Genomic DNA, 21110 nt, shown 5'->3' with positions numbered 1-21110 from the left:
ATTTTATCATTTTAAAGAAATTACATTACAGTTTTTAATCATTGTCATCATCTTTTTTTTTCTTTTTAATTTATCATCAATAATCTGGAAGATTGTTAAAAGCATTAAGAAACCTATGGAGGTGGATCAGATCAAATCACTAAAGAATGGGATTTATAGACTCCATGTAATGGGTGTATTATAACTTGCAGGTATATTCCTAACAATGTCATCATGGGAAACAATATAAACTATTATTTTGCTTTTATTGAACTGGATTCTGCTATAAAATGAACGACGTATATATTGCTAAAATCATTTCAGGCTAGTATTTACAGGCAAACTGATACAGCAAGAATCCAATGCCCTTAATTTAATGTTAAGCACTCATAGATCTCAATTCAGAATTCAGAGTGTAAGAATTAAGCTGTTGCTAAATCTTTTTATTATTCAACCACAAGCCAACAGCAAGCAAAGACATGCCTATAGTTTTGGTTAAGTTTCGCCTGAAGTCTGAGTTTCTTTAAGACTTTTTTTTTTTCTACCTGTCTTGGGGGAGGTGTTTGCTTAGCTATGGATCATTCATATGTGTATCCTGGCGTACGGAGAGTTAAGTACTGCACCTGCTGAGGTGTGCCTGTCTTAAGGCACCTGTTTCATCAGCCAATCAGACTCATCGCTGTACAAGAGCCCACCTGTCAGAGAAAATACCTGTACACCAATCCTGCAGCACATATCCAACACTTCATTCTACAGGGAATGTCTCAGCTTAACCACAATTAGACAAGAAAGAAGAAGTCACAAGAACTTGTATCACAGTCACTGCTGAGCCTTGGAAGACAATGTCTAATGAACTTGAGTAAGTACTGCCTGTCTTACTAACATAGTGTTAGATTGATCTATTTATCTATCTTTTTATCTATCTACTATCTATCTACTATCTATCGTTTAATTATGGGTATTTGTTGTACTATGTGATGTTTTACGTTGTTTTGTTGTTGTGATTTGGTCTGTATGTGTATTTCAGCTATACAATAGTAGAGAGTATTGCAGTTTTGTCTGTTATTTACTAGGAAATATCAATGACATTATTTCCATGTAATGGTTACACTAAAAATGCATTTTTATTTAGTTGGTTTCACAAATTGCGTTGTTTGCCTAACAGTTGTAGTAGATAGTAGCATAATTATCAACTTATCAATTGGAATTCCTAATTATTAATATATACTCATTTATTGGAAACTATTTCAATGTTTGTATATCTATCTATCTATCTATCTATTATCTATCTATCTATCTATCTATCTCTCTATCTATCCATCTCATATCTATCCATCTATCTATCTATCTATCTATCATCTATCTTCTATCTATCTATTGTTTATCTATCTGTAGAAACACATTTAAAAATTGAGTAACTATCTATCTAACTCATATCTATCTATCTATCTATAAACTATCTATCTATCTCATATCTATCTGTATCTATCTATCGATAGACTTCAAAATTGAGTAACTATCTATATTTCTATTGTCTATTTTTTATTCGGGTAGAGATAGATAGATAGATATTCAAGATTGATTTTTGCGTGGGAGTTTTAAGCTATTAAACATGTTGATGGATGCAATTGCTGCGTACATTACATAGGTGTAGCGCTGAGGTGTAGAATTCAGTTTGTCATTTGGCACAACTCTTGTGATATCCCGATATACTATTTGTGGTTTTACAAAGAAGAGTAGGTAAACCTACTTCATCAAGAAATAAATATGGCAGTAATATTCAATGAAACATCAAACTCCCCACTGCTGCCGGTAGAGCAATAGCTTACAGTGAAGTGCTTTGCTGTCTCACGTGGGATGTCTCCGTGTGCAGGTGAATGAGTGTATAGGGGAAATGTTGGCTGGAGGTGCAGGTAGTATGGCTATGCAGAGCAAGAAGAGATATGTATGGCTGATAGCATGGATTGCTCAAGGGATGACCTGGGTTTCAAAGAATTTTTATGTGGAGTTACATGTACTCAACTGGAAATTTATTTGAATTCCAGCAATAAAACAAATCCTAATAAAATAAAGGGAGCATAATCCATCTAATTGGAGCCTCTTAAATAGAGGCATTCAACAATTAAACTCTTAGGCGTGGCACTTTTAGAGGGGTATTAACTTGTGCTTTTCCAATGTTTTCTGAAATTTAACAGACCAAAAAAATTTCTAGTGAGCAAGTGTGTGTGTATCCTTAAGACAAAAGAGTTTAGAAGGCTTGAGACAAGCTGGCACCAGGAATATAAAAGTTTGGGTGCCTGGACTGTTAAAGTTTCAGTCTTGCTGTATGAAGTTTCACTCCAAACATCTTACAGAATCTTCTACTTTTATATTCATTATCATAGAAGTTGTGGTCATTAGCATAGACTGGGGTAAAGACAAAGCAGTCTTGTGGAGGTATGCTAATAAATGTAACTGCTTTACATGTCTGGTACCTCCTTTAAGGGGCTTTAATGTGCTATGCACGTGATTATTCTGTTGTTACTGTAATTGGTTTTATTGTAATGTGACACAAACCCCCCTGTTAGATCACTGGGACATTGGAGGACCGTAACGGAGTCACTGCAGACTGTTCACAGCTAGAAACAGCCCCTATTAAATCTGCTTCTTACTGGTGCCGTTTAGAATAAAGCAACGTGTCCTATTTTGGCATGTTTATATCTCTTTTGACATGTTTTATGTCATCTATTTTTGCTGCCAACCATATGATTTCTAGTTCTAAACATTTAAATATGCTTTGGATAAGTTGGCATTTTGTGGGTTAATTAAATCAGTGTTTCTCAACTCGATCAGATGATCTGAGGAGCAGTAATGGCCAGTTCGCCATGTTCGCCCGCGAACACATGCGGGCTGCCATCTTGACTCACCCGTCCGGTGATGCACAGGTAAGCCCTTACCTGTGCCTGTGCCAGGAGCCGGTCTGAAATCAAATGCGGTCACCGGGAGCAGGCAGTTCCGAGAACAGCCCGATGAAGGCCCCCGGCGGCTGTTCTCAGAACTGCCTGCTCCCGATGACCACATTTGATTTCAGACCGGCATGGGCACAGGTAAGGGCTTACCTGTGCATCGCCAGATGGGTGAGTCAAGATGGCAGCCCGCATGTGTTCGCTGGCGAACACTGCAAACTGACCATCACTGCTGAGGATATCCCGTTGGTAGATCACCTATTCCTGATGCAAAAAAATCCTGACAACTTGACTTGTAAAAGGACAAGTGTTGAGAAAGGTTGATCTAAAATATGATTTAAAGGGGTTTTCTGGGATTAACATATTGATGACCTATCCTATCTGTTGCATTGTGTTTGCTTTTACTATTTATAAGATTGATGATCAATCTCAGATTGGTTGATGTCCAATACCCAACAACCCCACTGATCAACAGTGGCAGCAGCGATTCCTGAAGTAATTAGTGTACTGAGCTTAAACACTGCAGCGCCTTACACTCTATAGAAGCCATTCTTAGGTATTGCGGCTCAACTCCCATTCAAAAGAGTTTTCCAAGGCTAACTTATTGATGACCTGTCCATAATATAGGTCACCAATTGTTGATCAGCTGTTAGCAGTGTGGAGCCAGAACACAACAGCTCCATACACTGTGTAGTGGCCATTTTTTAGTACTGCAGCAAAGCTTCCATTCACCTGAATAGGTCATCAATATGTTGATACTGTAAAAACCTTGTCTGTGCTACACAATATAAAACTGAGCTAGAGGAGAATAGTATTGCACTGATTATATGTCTGTTTTGCATACATGTATATTCATATTTATGTATTCATATATACGAAGTTCCTCAATAACCTACATACACCTCCTACTGATACAATATAGGGAAACGACATTAAAGATACAATGAGTAATCCAAAAAGTTATAAAAAAAAGTATGTACTGGATAACCATGCACAGTAAGTTTAGACAAGAGCTAGTATACCAATATTTTACAAATACACAAGGACTAAAGCCATAAAAATATTTCTTATTCAGACATTATGCCTTTAATGCATTTGTGCTGATTTCTTTAGCTTTGACAGTACAATATGGTTAGTTTGCATTAGTCTATACTTGTGTGGGTAGGAAATAAGAGAAAAAAAAACATTTAGGTATGCAGACGGAGACATACAGTAACTGAATTTGCCGTTCCGTGAGAACAATCATGCGGGTTGTTCATATGGAGACCCAGTGAAGCATTATACCTGTCAAGTCATTGTGTTTATCACACATCTTGAGTTCCTGATTGAGTTAACCGAAGTTAGCGAAGTGGAGTTCGATCAGAATTTCAGGCAAAATTAGATTTGTCACAAAGCTGAATTTCCTCGCGCTTCATGGTTATGAATTAATTTTTCCTCAAATGGTGGTAAAAAAAAACAAAAAAATACATACCCCATCCATTTGCTTGTGGAGAGGCTGTCTCAGCCATCTTGGTTGAAAAAAATGTGTCAAATCTTGCGCGTGCTGACGTGTGACATCACCACATCATCGACGTCATCAGTGACCAGTGGTGATTTGGTGACATTCATCACATCAGCGTGTGCGACAATTGGCGCGTTTTCTTCAATCAAGATGTCCGCAATAGCCTCTCCACCAGCAAATGAATGAGGTGAGTATGTATTTTTGTTTTTAACCCATGAAATGCTTTAATATAATTGTCAGGTGCCGTGATCAGTGTTGAATGGCATCTGAGGGGTTCAATGACAGGGGCCATGCGATTGACGTTACCCATCATTGCCTTTGCTAGATATAATGGAATGCGATTCGTGACAAAGTAATTTGTAATGATTCAACTTTCTTTGTGAACGTTGGCGAGGCAGTCGACTTGAATTTTTTATAACTTTGCTCATAATTAGTCCTGATAATCGGCCTGTGTAAAAATTCACACTTCAGTTATTTGGCCAATTATTTCCATCAGTGATTGTGAGCCAAAACCAGTAGTGAGGCCCCACAGACATAAGGTATAAGGGAAAGATCTGCGCTGTTCTGTGTTTTTAAACTGCACCTGGTTTTGGCGCAAATAACTAATAGAAATAACTGAAGTGTAAACTCAGCCTAAAAGTGCTGCTGTCCAGAAACAAATATACTCTCTTGGGATAGCAATCGCAAAGGAGATGATTGCTGCATGTAAATGCAGTTCTCACCTCCTTTGACAAGTAGACAATTATCTGGAACCAATGGACCAATGGTTTGTTCCCAATTACTGCCTGCTCAGTCGGCCCATGTAAATGAGTCTTTAGTCTTCCTAGTTGTCACCACAATCCTAATACTAATGTTTGATCAGTACATAAGAGATAACACCTGTCAGCAGAGGCAACAAGTACATGGACATGAGTTGTTCTCTAGTAACAGATAACTAGGCTCAAATGTGCAAAAAAAAACTATTGACTCTAAAGTTTTCGCTTGATCCTATTATCACGTGTCACCACTTTCCTAATGTACTCATTGGGCTGTATGTTATGAATATTTATGCATGATTCAGCATAAGATATGACATGGAAGGACTAAGTAGTGTGACTACCTGCATAACATAGGAGTTAACATAGGAATTAAATAGACTGGTGAGGTTCAGTAAAATAGTGGTGGTTACCTGAAGGGCTTTCTGGAATACAAGATGTTTAGAACCTGATAACTCTTTTAAAATGTCCAGATGTTCATTAGAAATAAGCTGAAGATTGACACTAAGCACTATAAGCCAAGAATAGTTTGCCTCTTCAGCAAGTAAGAAAAGAGTAGATACACCCAACAGTTCATAAAATGAACATTTCAGTAGCTTAGCCCACCTACACAATGTTCTTGAGGTAGCACACACCCTCAACTCTCAGCCCACACCTTCAGTTAGTCCTTCAAACACTTAATGACTTCATGTCTACCTTTGTTGATACAAGACACAAGTGTGATTGTTAATGCTTTCTAGCTGCATGTGATATTGGACCCATATAATGACCTTAACAGTCACAGTAATGGCCATTTCATCAGAAATAGTATTATAGTATATTTTTCTTGGGTTTGACGCCATACATGTAAAAAATATTTTATGTGTTGAACTCTAAGGACAAGACAAAGTACTGTTGAGCAGTCATAGTGGTCATCCACGTGCAAATGATTGGATTATTAACACTGCTTGGGTATTATATTACTTGATTACTTGATTAATCTTACTAAACTTCATTTTAAGAAAATCCAGTTAGCAATGCTCTGGCTGGAAGGCTATGTATACTGTATAAAACTATTCATGATTTGGTTTAACTATAGGCATGTGTACAGAGTACATATAAATTCATTGCATTATGCTGGAGGGACTGAAAATAGTGTTTTCCTGGATAACAAAGGGAGCAAGTTAGGAGCGGCAAAAAGTACAGAAGTGACAGGCGAGAACAATCTATAGAGTACATATGAAAAGAAGAATGATTGAAGATAGATAGGCATTAAAATAACACAGGCAGGTGCCTTTCCACTTGACTGAACTTGTAACCTCCCTAAGCAGAGCTGGCAGCCCTGAGCAACCTATGTTTGCTTTACCATAAAGGTTCAGCTTGTGGTCTCATAGGAAGAGAATGAGTAACAATGCAAGCCTGTCACCCTCATCAGCAAGAGTCTGACTGGAAAGCTTGTGGTAACCACACTCCCTGCCTAGGGATCATGTTTAGAAGAGACATGGAGGACACGAAAACCAGACATCCACTGCAATGGATAGAAGAAAATTAATAGCGTACAATAAAATAAAATAAATGTAATATATATATATATATATATATATATATAAACTATTTAAAAAAAATAGCATTAACAATATAATTTTTCTGTTGTCCTCAGCTACCGGCCAGTCATGCTTCTACAGAATGACAGCATAAACCTTCAGAAGTATCCCTACTCCAGTGAAGATGAAGCTTGGTCTAAGTATTTGGACAATCCTATGACAGCAGCAACCAAAGCAATGATGAGAGCAAATGGGGATGATGACGGAGTTGCTGCACTGAGTCTCCTCTATGATTACTACAGGGTAATTAGCTTCATTGTTCATTTATTTTCTAAATTCACAATACCTGTTATCCCTTGGCTAGACTGAAAGGACACCCATGATTGAGGTCACATTTACATGTCTCAGACATATCTAATCCATCTCTTGTCTGGAAGCGCAACTGATGCATTTCGTTGTTTTTCAGTCTAACGCTTAAATATCTAAATGTTGAGTACATGAGTGATATAATGGTCAAAAGTCATGGGTGGTAACATTTTATATCAAGAGTATAGAATATGCGTTACCTTAAAGGGAATGTGTCATCAGAAAATGACATATTGTTTAAATCACATTTTTATGTTAAATATATTTTATTAGAATTGTTGGCAAGGTTTTTTTAAATTTCCCATGTCCCTGTCTATATTTAAAAATATGTATATAATCCTGCAATGTCCACACTGGCCATTAGGCCTAATTATAGGTCATGATTTCCTGTTATGTTTTCAGTAGTTATTAGCATTATCACCACAGACAGAATTACAATGACAAGTTACACCTCTATATGGATGACACAGAATCCACCATTCACAATAGGTGTAGTCACAGCTTATCAGCTCCCTCCTGACCTTTGCACAGGTCACAGAGCATGCCTAGAAAACTTTCCCATATAAGTCAATGGAGTCAGTTCCTTTACATGGTGTGGATGCTCTCAAAATACAGGAAGTCTTGAAGGGTTTTTATTATCTCAGACAATGGTGGCATATTGCTAGGTGGGACATGCACCTATCTCAAGAACAGGCCCCCGAAAGTGCAGGAGAGCTCACATGCATGCGCAGCGTTCTCTCGGCTATTTTCAGAACTCCCATAGACATGAATGAAGGGTGGCCTTGCACGCATATCCCAGCAATATGCCACCAATGTCTGAGGTGAAACTACCCTTTTAACATACTTTAGGTCTTGTGGCCACTGTGAATAGTAAGATTATATACAATCTTTTTTTAATATAGATAGTGACAACGAAAAATTTAAAAGAAAGCTCACCAAAAATTCTAAAAAATTTGTTCAGCATAAAAATGTGATTTAAACAATAGGTCATTTTCTTATGACACATTTCCTTTAAGGCAATTATTAATATTAATTATTATATACTAATTATTATTATATTAATTAGGTACCAAGAGAAAAAAGACTAATTTCACCCAGTTCAACAGAACGCTGCGAACAAGTAAAAAGGTGAGGATTAACAGTCAGCTGGAGAGTAACTAAATTATTATTATTATTATTATTATTAATAATAATAATAATAATGATTTCATAGTAATAGTATATTTAGTATAATAGTATATTTCAACACATTAATCATCTTAATCTTTATGGGGTTTATTTTACTCTCAATAGGAGCTGCATTGAATATGATTCTGACATTTCATCCTTTGAAAATCCAACCCAGCTTCTGAAATTTGTTACTGATAATTCATCCTCTGCTCAAGAATATACAGAAACACACAAAAAAAACAACTATCTAACATTGGACTGCCTCATTAATCCTACAAAACTGACTTTACCAGCAAATAGCAGCAAGCTAACCAATGACACACATGACGACTTCATGACTAGATCATGTGATGTGTATGAAAAGAATCCACTGAACACTCTCTTCGAACCGCTACATGTACCACAACCACAACAGAGATGGCAGCCGGACAGCACCTTCAAAGAAGACTCACCAGAGGTACGTATAATAAGCTAATTAGCAGTCTCTATATACCACATCCACCAATCTATGTCTTCTGTATATTCAAGCCTTTTTTTTTTCTTTTGTAGCCTCTGATATTCAGTGACATACTTAGGACTCAAGCAGAGTCCACTTGTTCTGAAGACTACCTATCTGGAGAAACAAATCAGTAAGTGTCTTTCAAGTTTTATTAAAGATACTTGCACGCTAGATCTATATTTCATGGAGACAACTATTTTGCTGACTCCATAAGAATTATGATGCAGACATACAGTACAGATGTGTCCTTCCTTACCTTTCTTCTTGGCTTAAGATAACCTGAGATGAGTGGTGTGAGATGAACAGATTTGGAATAAAAAATAATGCAAAAGTTTTGGTTTATTTTCTTTAAAACTGGTTATGCCACTCATCTTGGCATATCTCGAGCCAAGAGGAAAGGTAAGGAACAAAACTTATGAGCTACATTGTGTTCCAAGCAATTTCCTAAGTTCACTTGGCAAATGACCTCCACCCATCTATGTCAATAAAAAGTATACTTTGCTGACATTTTTAAAATGGACTTTCTATCTACACTTAATTTCTTCATAATGCTTAAGAAATGGACATTGTGACTGAAGGTACCAATGTTTGTGTTATTTCTGCAGTGACTTTGAGTACACACTGGAATCCCCCAAAGCTATTCATGTAAAGTCTGGAGATTCTCCAATGGCATATCTCAACAAAGGACAATTTTACCCTGTCAACCTGGGGATGACAAACACCAGAAAATGTCTGCAGATGTCTTCTAATAAAGTCAAGGTATGTCTCAAGATATCAGTTGTTTTTTAGATAAAGCATAGACCCATTAGCGATTATTGAATCCATATTTAATAAATCACACAATCATAGAAGCTACAGGTTGCATATACTAACATTTGTGAACCTGGGATCATTGTAGACAGTAGACTATGCTTCTAAACAGTTAAAAAACAAACACATTAAACTGCACTGAAGCTATAATAATTGGGTAGAAACATAGCGGACATTGATAAATAGGACCACACAATAAACAAACTCAGGGACAAAAAGACATTATGGAATTGAACAAATGCATCTATTTCTGAGTCTAGTAAAATGACATGAGTCATTGAGAATACAAGCTTCATTTTCCAAGGCAAACAGAATGAGTCTACAAGTGGCGTTTACATACAGAGATGTGTCTCCCCTGACAAACGACCTGCTTTTCAGCCTTTGTAAACCCCCCTTTTAGATGTTAAAACCATCTATAAAGAAAGACTAATGAATATCAATCGTTGCTCATGTGTACTAAGCAAACTGTGCATATTGCCTTAGTGGGATATGGATATGCATTTGGAATCTTAACTAGTGATAAACCTAATCCTCCATATAGTGTCTTCTTTGCACCGACATACTCATGGAACCCAGAAAGGAGATTGAAGGAGACTTCTTGAACACTTGGGAATTTGGAAAGCTGACAAGTGTATTACTCAGCTTTCATGTACTTTACAAACATAGAATAAACACAGCATGAAACACATATAATACACCAATAGTCATATATATCCCTCCACCGGTCAATGGGGCTTATTAGTTAGGTAAATAACATGATTTATTTAGATCACATGGTTCTTCATCTATCAACATATCTCTTCTTTATTAGAGTGTTGTAATGGTAGTCTTTGACAATGAGAAGAACCCAGAAGAACAGCTAAAACGTTGGAAGCATTGGCATTCCAGGCAGCCAACAGCTAAGCAGAGGGTCATTGATGTTGGTAAGTTGATCTATCTTTCTGTAATATCATATTTATTTTCAGATCATAATGACACCATGTTTGAATGTATTGTATTAAGGTAAATTTTTATTGCATTCCTTTTAGCTGACTACAAAGACAACTGCAACACAGTAGAAAGCATTGAAGAAGTAGCATACAATGCTTTGTCCTTTATGTGGAACATCAATGAAGAAGCTAAAGTAAGTCAAGTTTACACTTTTCTGAATGTATCTAGAGGAGTCATTAAAAAACTACAAATGTTTTCTGACTACAAGTATTCATACTTACTGGAGAGTAACATACTTACCGTACAAGTATCATCCATACTTACCGTAATCTCATGAAATGCATTAAGGCAGATTTACCAAGATCTAGGTGTTCTTACATTAGTAAATTATATCAAATGGGAAAAGAATATGTTGATGGTACTAAGTATTGTAAAACATTTCTTCCAAGGGGTATTTTCACAAAAATTTTGGTATCATATCACTAGGAAATGCCATCAATATCTGATCAGTGGTGTTTAGAGATTGACCGTAAATGGGCCTACCATGAAATCTGCAAAAAAGTTGTATGCCGTCACTAACATGAATTAGACCCCCCCCCCCCCCTTTAAAATTCATAGGGAAAACAGAATTTAAGTTTCTGCTATACACATCTTTAGTGAACTCAACTAGATAATTCCAGTAATTGTATGTCACAGTTTTTTTTACTTTAAAAATAAAATGTATCTTTAAGATAGATGTGGTTATTGTATCTCAGATGAGGCAAAGAGACAGTTACTTGGCAACGGAAAAAAAATTCAGTGAAAACCGTTTTTGATACAATCTTTGTTCCCACGGTGAGAAGAGGTTCACTCTGGGTGGGTTTGGTGCCTCAGGCAAAGTGAATTGTTAGGATTTGAAAGGATTATCTCTAAGGGAGCAAACAGTTGGAAACATTGGCATAAGGACAGGTGAATTGACTGTGTTCAAGGTTTAGCTTTACCTAGCAACAGGTCAGAAGCAATGCCTAGGCTACTGAGCTGGGTATAGTAATGAACAAATGGCTACCAAATATCTGGAAAATGAAGAATAAATGATGATATTAATATATCTTTAGTATACCGAATTAACATGTCAGTTCATGCTTGCTTACAGATATTTGTTGGCATCAATTGTCTGAGTACAGATTTCTCATCTCAGAAGGGAGTCAAGGGTGTGCCTTTAAACCTCCAGATTGACACTTATGACTACGACACTGGAGTGAAGAGACTCATTCACCGGGCCGTCTGCCAGATCAAAATATTCTGTGATAAGGTATGACTAGCCGCAAATGAAGCGTGTCATAGTGGTTTTGCTCAGGAAGATGGTATGCAAATAGCCTGACTAGCATAATGATCTGTCTACCAGAGCTAGCAATTTAATTTGGAATGATGAATGTTTGTGCAAAAGGTAACTCCTACTCCATTATTTTTCAGGGTGCGGAACGTAAGATGCGGGATGAGGAACGGAAGCAGTTTAGAAGGAAAGGAAAGGGTGCAGATGCAAGCAAAGGTATTTAACTTCACTAAAAATAAATGTACAAGTAAAACGTTTTAAAAGCTTGTAATGTCTTATTTCTATTATGAAAAAGACTAGAGTTTGTCTGTTAGAATCGATTTATTGAGTCATACATTTTACATGGACATAGTATATACACAGTGATTCTCTGTAATATATTAAAATATGATCTAAATAAACTATAAACCTAATTTCAAGACACGTTTAATATCATATCTTGAGCCATAAAGTTGCAACCATACTGATCACTGCCTTTATTTTACAGATATCAAAACAAATGTGCTCCCAGGATACAGAGGAACAGATATCACATACTTCAGACCAGTGACGGATATGGAAAGCCAACCAGTCTTATTCATCCCAAATGTTCATTATTCCAATCTTCAAAGATGTGGCATTGTAAGTATTTTTTTTCCCATGAAAATATATTTTATTATCTTTTAGAAGTATAGCTATAGGGGGTGAAGAAGTAGCAGTCTATTGTGCTTGAAGGGGCTCAAGGCCTACTCTGCCACATAAAAAAAAAACTGTGTTAAAAAATGGCACATGGTAGGTGAGGAACCTTGTTATAGATTTTAGTATAGGAGCCCAAGAAGTTCAAGTGACACCTCTGATAAGGATAATATACGAGTTGTTATTATAACAGTAATATAATCTGCAATATCTGTGTAAATGTTACCAGTGTCACATATGTAGCCAGAACAGGAGCCTTTGTTAATTGTGTCATTGTCAGTCCTTCTATGTTGTTCTTAACATGTTGACCACTTGTGTTAAACCATCATCTGAGTCAATAGCAGACACAGGAATTCAACAAGACAAATACATCTTTCAGTGTAGGATTTAGCTAGGAGACTTATGGACAAAATACAATGGTTGCCCTTTTAAACACAGACAGTATGGAAGCACTAGAGAATTTGTTATAAATCTCAAATTATTTCAGCATTTCCATGACTGTGACTTGACACTTTTTCCTTTATTAATGATTGCAGGTACTTCCTGCTGCTACAGATAATAATGACAGGTAAGAAATTATTTACCTTTCTCCTAAATTTATAATACTTCTAAGACTCTGTATAAATTCCACAGTTTATTAATTTACATTCATGGATAACAATTATAATTTGCATTGGTTTGCCCTTTACAGGTTAGCACTAAAGAGAAGCTGTCAGTCATTTACAGATGCCTTTGATGTACCACCTTCCAAGCAACAGGCAACAGAAGACTCTCAAAGAGGTATACACTTTTCTGGACTCATATAATAATGTCAAAGAATCAGATATCCTTAGGGTAGTCCATGATTGTGAAATCGGTTCAGTTCCAACATTTGAGTCCTCACCAATCGGCAGAAGGGGGCACCACAACCTTTTAATTTTTATCCAGTTTGTGCCTGGTTTTGCAGCTCAGCCCTTTCAATCTGCTGTTTAAAGGAGTCCTGGTAGTTTGACCCTCACTATTAGTACACTGATAAGACATCACTATATACTCCCAGAAAACTCTTTAAATATCTTGTTTTAGGGCTCTTTCACACCTGCGTTATTGTCTTCCGGCAAAGAGTTCCGTCGTCGGGGCTCTATGCCGGAAGAATCCTGATCAGGATTATCCTAATGCATTCTGAATGGAGAGTAATCCGTTCAGGATGCATCAGGATGTCTTCAGTTCCGGTACGGAACGTTTGTTGGCCGGAGAAAATACCGCAGCATGCTGCGCTTTTTGCTCCGGCCAAAAATCCGGAACACTTGCCGCAAGGCCGGATCCGGAATTAATGCCCATTGGAAGGCATTGATCCGGATCCGGCCTTAAGCTAAACGTCGTTTCGGCGCATTGCCGGAGCCGACATTTAGCTTTTTCAGAGTGGTTACCATGGCTGCCGGGACGCTAAAGTCCTGACAGCCATGGTAAGTGTAGCGGGGAGCAGTGTACTTACCGTCCGTGCGGCTCCCCGGGCGCTCCAGAGTGACGTCAGGGCGCCCCAAGCGCATGGATCACGTGATCGCATGGATCACGTCATCCATGCGCATGGGGCGCTCTGACGTCATTCTGGAGCGCCCGGGGAGCCGCACGGACTGTAAGTATACCGCTCCCCCGCTCCCCGCTCCTACTATGGCAACCAGGACTTTAATAGCGTCCTGGGTGCCATAGTAACACTGAAAGCATTTGGAAGACGGTTCCGTCTTCAAATGCTTTCAGTACACTTGCGTTTTTCCGGATCCGGAGTGTAATTCCGGCAAGTGGAGTACACGCCGGATCCGGACAACGCAAGTGTGAAAGAGGCCTAACCCATATATTTTTTGTCGGGAATATATGTTGGCTAGAACCACATTTTACACTATTCATAAATGTGATAAAATAATTTAATGGCCAGAAAAAGCATTGATTGTTTTTTTATTGTAATATATTTTATGTTTTTTTTTACACAGTGCTATTATATGTACGAAGGGAAACAGAAGAAGTTTTTGATGCCCTTATGTTGAAAACACCAGACCTCTCGGGTTTACGGAAAGCAGTAGGTGTCATTGTTTACTTACGTTAAACAGAGATCTTCACGACTATTTTAGTAGCCCAGATTCCTTCTTGAAGGTCAAAATCTCTCTTCCTATCAATCTATTAATACTTTAAACACTGTCCCTCACCAACAGATCATTGCAATGTTCCAGAAAGCTGTGTTAGCTGTAAACTAAAATACTGTTTGTTTGTTTTTAGATCTCAGAAAAGTATTGTGTCCCAGAAGAAAGGATCTGCAGAGTCTACAAGAAATGTAAAAGAGGGTAAGACCTTTTTCTTTCATCACATTTCTCTTATTTGGAACTTGTACAGACATATTGGCTTCCTCCTAGAAAGCTTTACTTTTTCCCTTTGCAACTACTCTGTCATTATCAGCCTATACCTTCCCAACAGATAAGGGCAGGTATAAACAAGCCAACTTTAATAAGGCGACTTTATATAAACTGAAATACTGTGTTGCCAGTGTTTTTGGCAGATGAGATATGTGTGTTTGAAAATCAAAGGTTATGTTTGAATCAGGTGGAGGTTTAAGAATGTTTAACCCATAAAAAAAACATATCGTGGTGGCAAGTATAGTACTGTCTCTGGGAACGTCAGTCCTTCTGCAATATATTAACTTAGTGGCTTCTTGTAAATGTGCACTAACAGGGCACAGATACATTTATTTCTGTATGGTTATTATAGATATGGTAAACAAATAAAAATATTATATGTTTGTATGATGTCTTAACATGTTTGGACCCAAGTAGAGCTTCTTAAGTCACATAGACTGATGTAGAGAAATACAAATATCCAGGAAACTACCAAAAACTGCAACTCAAGGAAGAAGAGAATTCTGAAAAATATGAACATTTCTTGATGATAGAAAGATACAATCAGGTTGCAAGCTGAAATGACTTTGTTAGAACAGCTAAGGCAATGTTGTTACTGGCCAGCAGCCAAAGGTCCACCTCCCAATAGTATGCAACTAAAGAATGAAATAAGTAGTTAGCTCCTTAGGTTACACAATCAGCTCACAAGAAAAGTCACGCATCCTAAATACATCATGAAGACATGAAATTCTAAAAGGCAGTATTAGTTGTAACTTGAATATGAAAGGCCTCCTATTGGTTTAAACATAAAACCTCTTCAAGGTCAATGACTCTGTTTAGGTTGCACTGGTAAAAAATGTCCATCATGCTTTCTGTGACTTCATTTTCTTTTGATATATTAGCCTTTACATTACTATGACCATGGTTAGTACTAGTGGACCTTTTATATAATTAATTGCATGTTTTCCTTCAGGATCCTGGTGAACATGGACAATAACATCATCCAGCATTACAGCAACCATATGGCTTTCCTGTTTGACTTGACGGATGTAGATGGAAAGATTCAAGTTACACTTAAAGAATTATAACATTCCTTTTGGACACGCCTAAAAGACTCATGAGCCAAGGGATGAGACCCCAGCAAAACCGACCTCAAAACATTGCTCAATGCTTGCACTTGACCCAAGTGAGCAGAGCATCATGCCACCTAGTATTGTGAAGCCATTGCTTCTTGGGAAAACTGACATGGGACTTCTGTGTCACAAAAGACTGTCGTATGAAACACAGTTTGTAAAATATGGAATGATTATTTTATGGTATCCATAACACAGGAGGATTCAAGGCTTGAGAAGACAATTGAATGGATATTAGCTGCACGTACATCCAACTTAACCTCAAAGATGGATGCATATTAACATTTAGTTGATGCACCAAGAAAAGAGAGTTTAAGTAATCTACTATACGACTGTGGTGTGGTCTTGACTCTCCTTAAAGCATATGCCTGCTTTAGGTATCAATGATTCCAATGTCATTTGCATCTATGTGTTACTCTCATCAGAGCTAGCAATTCAAATAAGAGGGTTTACCAGCAATACTCCAATATCTGTGCATATTCAATAACGTTCAATCAGCAGATATCCTGTGGGGTGGGGAGGGGGTCACATACTAATATAATGTACCACACAAACACTGCTGCTTTTGGTATATCAATAGACAAGTCTGGAAGCTCGTCACAGTATATTACATTAGTATACATATTGCCTTGCTGCTGATAGTAATATTATTACATTTTAACACTTTTATATGCTAAACAGCTGCCAGTTTTGCCTTGAATGTCCTTCTGTAAAAAAAAAAAATGAAAAAAGGGAAATACTGTGTTATACATTTCTGGTTTATATGGTTTTTACAAGAATATATATGTATATATTTGCTGTTTTATGTTATTTGTATTTTAATGTGCAGAAATGCATTTTTGCCATTTCAACAACGTCTTATCACATTTCTTTGTCTTTGTATATTTTGTTCATAGTTATTTTATAACTTAGATTTAGTTAAAAGGGCAAATAAATATGCCTTGAAAGTATAAAAGTGTCATTTACGATGTATGTCTATGAACCACATGCAAATGCAAAACATAGTCTGATGTGACTGTGGAGGAAACCTGTATGATAAGTCTAGCCTATCTCTTATTTGTACACCATGGGCCAGATTTACAAAGCCTATAAGTGGTGAAATTTTAGGCTGCCTAACCTGCACCAGAATTATCACAGTAGCTCAGGCTGGATTACAAATCTTGTACAGGTATAGACACTTTCTTTAACTAGCTTTCTTTGGGTGGAAAATGGACCATCTTAGGTCCACCCCTTTCCCACAGAGCCCACCATCATTCCCATAAAAAGTATGGTAACCCTAGTTGTGGCAAATTGCACCAAAATTATGCCAATTTGCACCATTTATAGACAGATTTAGGTTCAGACACGTTAGTAAATCTGAGCCCATGTGTTAGTGGAAATGACTAGTTTTATAAGCTGCAACTGCTTGGATATATCCACTAAAAGCGGCTATATAATATTAGCATTTATCAGCTATTCAGAAGATAGGTGAAAAATGGATGTCAAACCAGAGATAGTGGGGATTCTCTGTATCAACCAAGAGATGGCATCTACTAACACCTAGGGTGTTATTCAGCACTCTCACAGGAGACAGGACAGAACACACCAAGAGAGAAACTGAACCCCTACCTACAGGATTACCTAATATGGTTGACAGCTGACTCAGAGTCAGACAACAGGTAACACTCCAATAGCTCAAGTTGCAGTTAGAACCACAGTTAGTGTGAACTGAGTCCAAAAGCAGACATGGTGGTGAGAAGTGGTATTGCTGAGAAGACTGGAGTAAAGGCAGCAGATGATGATGATTGTCAGAGGCAGAAGCTGAAGCGTGGTCAGAGAAAAGCCAAAGGTTAGAAGCTAGTAGGTCAGATAGTAGCATGGTACAGAGGATCAAACAGGTTCAGGGTCAGACATGTCCAGTAGTCTATGCAGGCGGCAGGCAAACAGAATGGTCAAACAGGCTGGGCCAAACACAGAAGATCAGAACAGAACACCTTTGCTATTATTGATAGTACCTCAATGCTCAGGCAACTTCCTGGAAGAGGAAGCTGCTATTAAATCTTGGAACTCTGCCCAGGGGCCATTTTGGGAGGCAGGAAGCATGTACTCCTGGAAGTATAAATGACAGGAAGTTGCGTGCATGTGTCCCTATGAGACGCCAGCATGGGATGGAGCACGGAGGGAGCGTGGCTGGAGGACGCATCTGGCAGGCAAGCGCCTGCCTCATCTGGCAGAGACAGTAGCAGGCAGTGAGGCAGGAGATGCTGGGGTATGACAGGTGAGACATTGGGAGGTATGGCAGAAGGCCCAGGCCTAACACCCACCAATCCTCTGTTCCACCTCCTATGAACTGCTGCAGTGGTGAAGGATTCAAGGGTGGAATGGTTGTGCATACACGTTGCTCACTCCAGACAAGTATATGAGAGAAGATTTAAGATTTCCAATTCTATGTAAATAAAACTTACTCATTGTATCATAGAAAGCTATACAAGTTTCTAAAGTTCTTTACTTTTCAGTTGCTTGCCCCTCTTTTACCTCAATGTTCAGTCAGTGAATGTAAAACAAGAACATACCTTCATTTTGTTGCTATGAACATTTGGAGAGAAAAGGACCTAGTGCTGTTTGATCCCATGTCATAAATGCTGGATTTACACGGCCCAATTCAGTCTGATTATGGAGAGCTAACATTACCACAAACACTTGTTCCCAATAATTAGCCCATGTAAATGTGCTTCCGATCACTTAATAAACTAGCAAAATGATTGTTCATTGGGTAAAATGATCTTTGGTGCAACGCATTAAATCATTGTTTTGGGACAGCAGATTGTGCTGCCCAAAAACAATAAATCTGTATGAAGATGAGTAATACCAGTAACAATCCCTCATCTTTAGGCCTCATGCACACGACCGTTGTGTGCATCTGTGTCCGTTGTTCCGTTTTCCCTGATTTTCTGCGGACCCATTGACTTTCAATGGGTTCGTTGAAAACTCGGAAAATGCACCATTGTACATCCGCGTCCGTGATCCGTGTTTCCTGTCCGTCCAAAAAATAAGACCTGTCCTATTTTTTTGACGGACAACGGTTCACGGACCCATTCAAGTCAATGGGTCCGTGAAAAAACACGGATGCACACAAGATTGTCATCCGCGTCCGTCATCCGTGTCCGTAGGCTACTTTCACACAGACAGATCCGCTGATCCGTCTGCATAAAAGCTTTTTACTTCGTGAAAACTCAGATCCGACAGGATATTCTAACACAGAGGCATTCCCATAGTGATGGGGACGCTTCAAGTTAGAATATACTACGAACTGTGTACATGACTGCACCCTGCTGCCTGGCAGCACCCGATCTCTTACAGGGGGCTGTGATCCGCACCTGAGGGGTTAATTGTGCATATCATAGCCCCCTGTAAGAGATCAGGTGCTGCCAGGCAGGAGGGGGCAGACCCCCTCCCTCCCCAGTTTTAAATTCATTGGTGGCCAGTGCGGCCCCCCTCCCTCCTCCCCTGTATTTAACTCATTGGTGGCCAGTGCGGCCCCCCTCCCTCCCTCCCCAGTATTATATTTATTGGTGGCCAGTGCGGCCTCCCCTCTCCCCCCGCCCCCTAATTAAAATCACCTTCCCCCATCATTGGTGGCCAGTGGGGCCTCCCCTCTCCCCTCCTAATTAAAATCACCCCCCCATCATTGGTGGCAGTGGAGAGTTCCGATCGGAGTCCCAGTTTAATCGCTGGGGCTCCGATCGGTTACCATGGCAGCCAAGACGCTACTGCAGTCCTGGCTGCCATGGTTACTTAGCAATAGAAGCATTATACTTACCTCCGCTGCCACCAATGATGGGGGAAGGTGATTTTAATTAGTGGGGGGGGGAGAGGGGAGGCCGCACTGGCCACCAATGATGGGGGGATTTTAATTAGGGGGGGAGAGGGGAGGCCGCACTGGCCACCAATGAATATAATACTGGGGAGGGAGGGAGGGGGGCCGCACTGGCCACCAATGAGTTAAATACAGGGGAGGGAGGGGGGCCGCACTGGCCACCAATGAATTTAAAACTCGGGAGGGGGTCTGCCCCCTCCTGCCTGGCAGCACCTGATCTCTTACAGGGGGCTATGATAAGCACAATTAACCCCTCAGGTGCGGCACCTGAGGGGTTAATTGTGCGGATCACAGCCCCCTGTAAGAGATCGGGTGCTGCCAGGCAGCAGGGGGCAGTTATTACACAGTTCTCAGTATATTCTAACTTGAAGCGTTCTCATCACTATGGGAACGCCTCTGTGTTAGAATATACTGTCGGATCTGAGTTTCACGATCTAACTCAAATCCGATGGTATATTCTAACATAGAGGCGTTCCCATGGTGATGGGGACGCTTTAAGTTAAAATATACCATCGGATTGGAGAAAACTCCGATCCAATGGTATAAAAGGGACTCCTGACTTTACATTGAAAGTCAATGGGGGACGGAGCCGTTTGCAATTGCACCATATTGTGTCAACGTCAAACGGATCCATCCCCATTGACTTGCAAGTCAGGACGGATCCGTTTGGCTCCGCACGGCCAGGCGGACACCAAAATGACTTTTTTCTTCATGTCCGTGGATCCTCCAAAAATCAAGGAAGACCCACGGAAGAAAAAACGGTCACGGATCACGGAACAACGGAAATCCGTTTTGCGGACCGCAAACAAAAACGGTCGTGTGCATGAGGCCTTATACTGTGGAGGTGATCGCTGCATATACAGGGCATTTGGAAAGTCTTCAGACCCCTACACTTTTTTAACATATTGTTAAGCTGCAGCCTTGTTCTAAAATTAAAAAAAAAATTTACTTCATCAGTCTGCACTGATCTGCACTCCCCTTAACGACAAAGTGAAAACAGACTAAATAAAAGGTTTGCAAATTTATTAAAAAAGGAAAAGCTAAAATTTTGCATGGACATACAGTAAGTATTCACATTGTATTCACATGGGAGCGCAACCAAATGGAACGGAATGCATTTTGGTGCATTCCGTTTCGTTCAGTTCAGTTTTGTCCGCATTGACAATAAATGGGGACAAAATTTAAAGGTTTTCTTTCGCTACTGAGATCCTATGACGGATCTCAATAGCGGAATTGAAAACGCAAATGTGGAATTAGCCTAATGTGAAAGTATCCTAACACAGTGCAGCATAATAT

General features: G+C 39.0%; 1 protein-coding gene across 1 annotated transcript; it reads left to right on the top strand.

Annotated features, from left to right (window-relative positions):
* Positions 1 to 595: 595 nt before the first annotated feature.
* On the top strand, positions 596 to 15971 carry GRHL3 (grainyhead like transcription factor 3). Its single transcript, XM_040424495.1, has 16 exons — positions 596 to 838; positions 6820 to 7006; positions 8136 to 8197; positions 8363 to 8696; positions 8789 to 8868; positions 9344 to 9497; positions 10360 to 10471; positions 10577 to 10671; positions 11611 to 11769; positions 11931 to 12006; positions 12278 to 12411; positions 13002 to 13033; positions 13157 to 13245; positions 14430 to 14515; positions 14713 to 14777; positions 15799 to 15971. The coding sequence occupies exons 1-16, from the start codon at positions 822 to 824 to the stop codon at positions 15911 to 15913; spliced, it is 1797 nt and encodes a 598-aa protein (XP_040280429.1). The 5' UTR covers positions 596 to 821; the 3' UTR covers positions 15914 to 15971.
* The last annotated feature ends 5139 nt before the right edge of the window (positions 15972 to 21110 follow it).

Source organism: Bufo bufo, chromosome 3 (assembly GCF_905171765.1).
Source record: "Bufo bufo chromosome 3, aBufBuf1.1, whole genome shotgun sequence".
NCBI lineage: Eukaryota > Metazoa > Chordata > Amphibia > Anura > Bufonidae > Bufo > Bufo bufo.
Note: the sequence above shows the minus strand (reverse complement) of the source record. Positions and strands in the feature narration are given on the sequence as shown.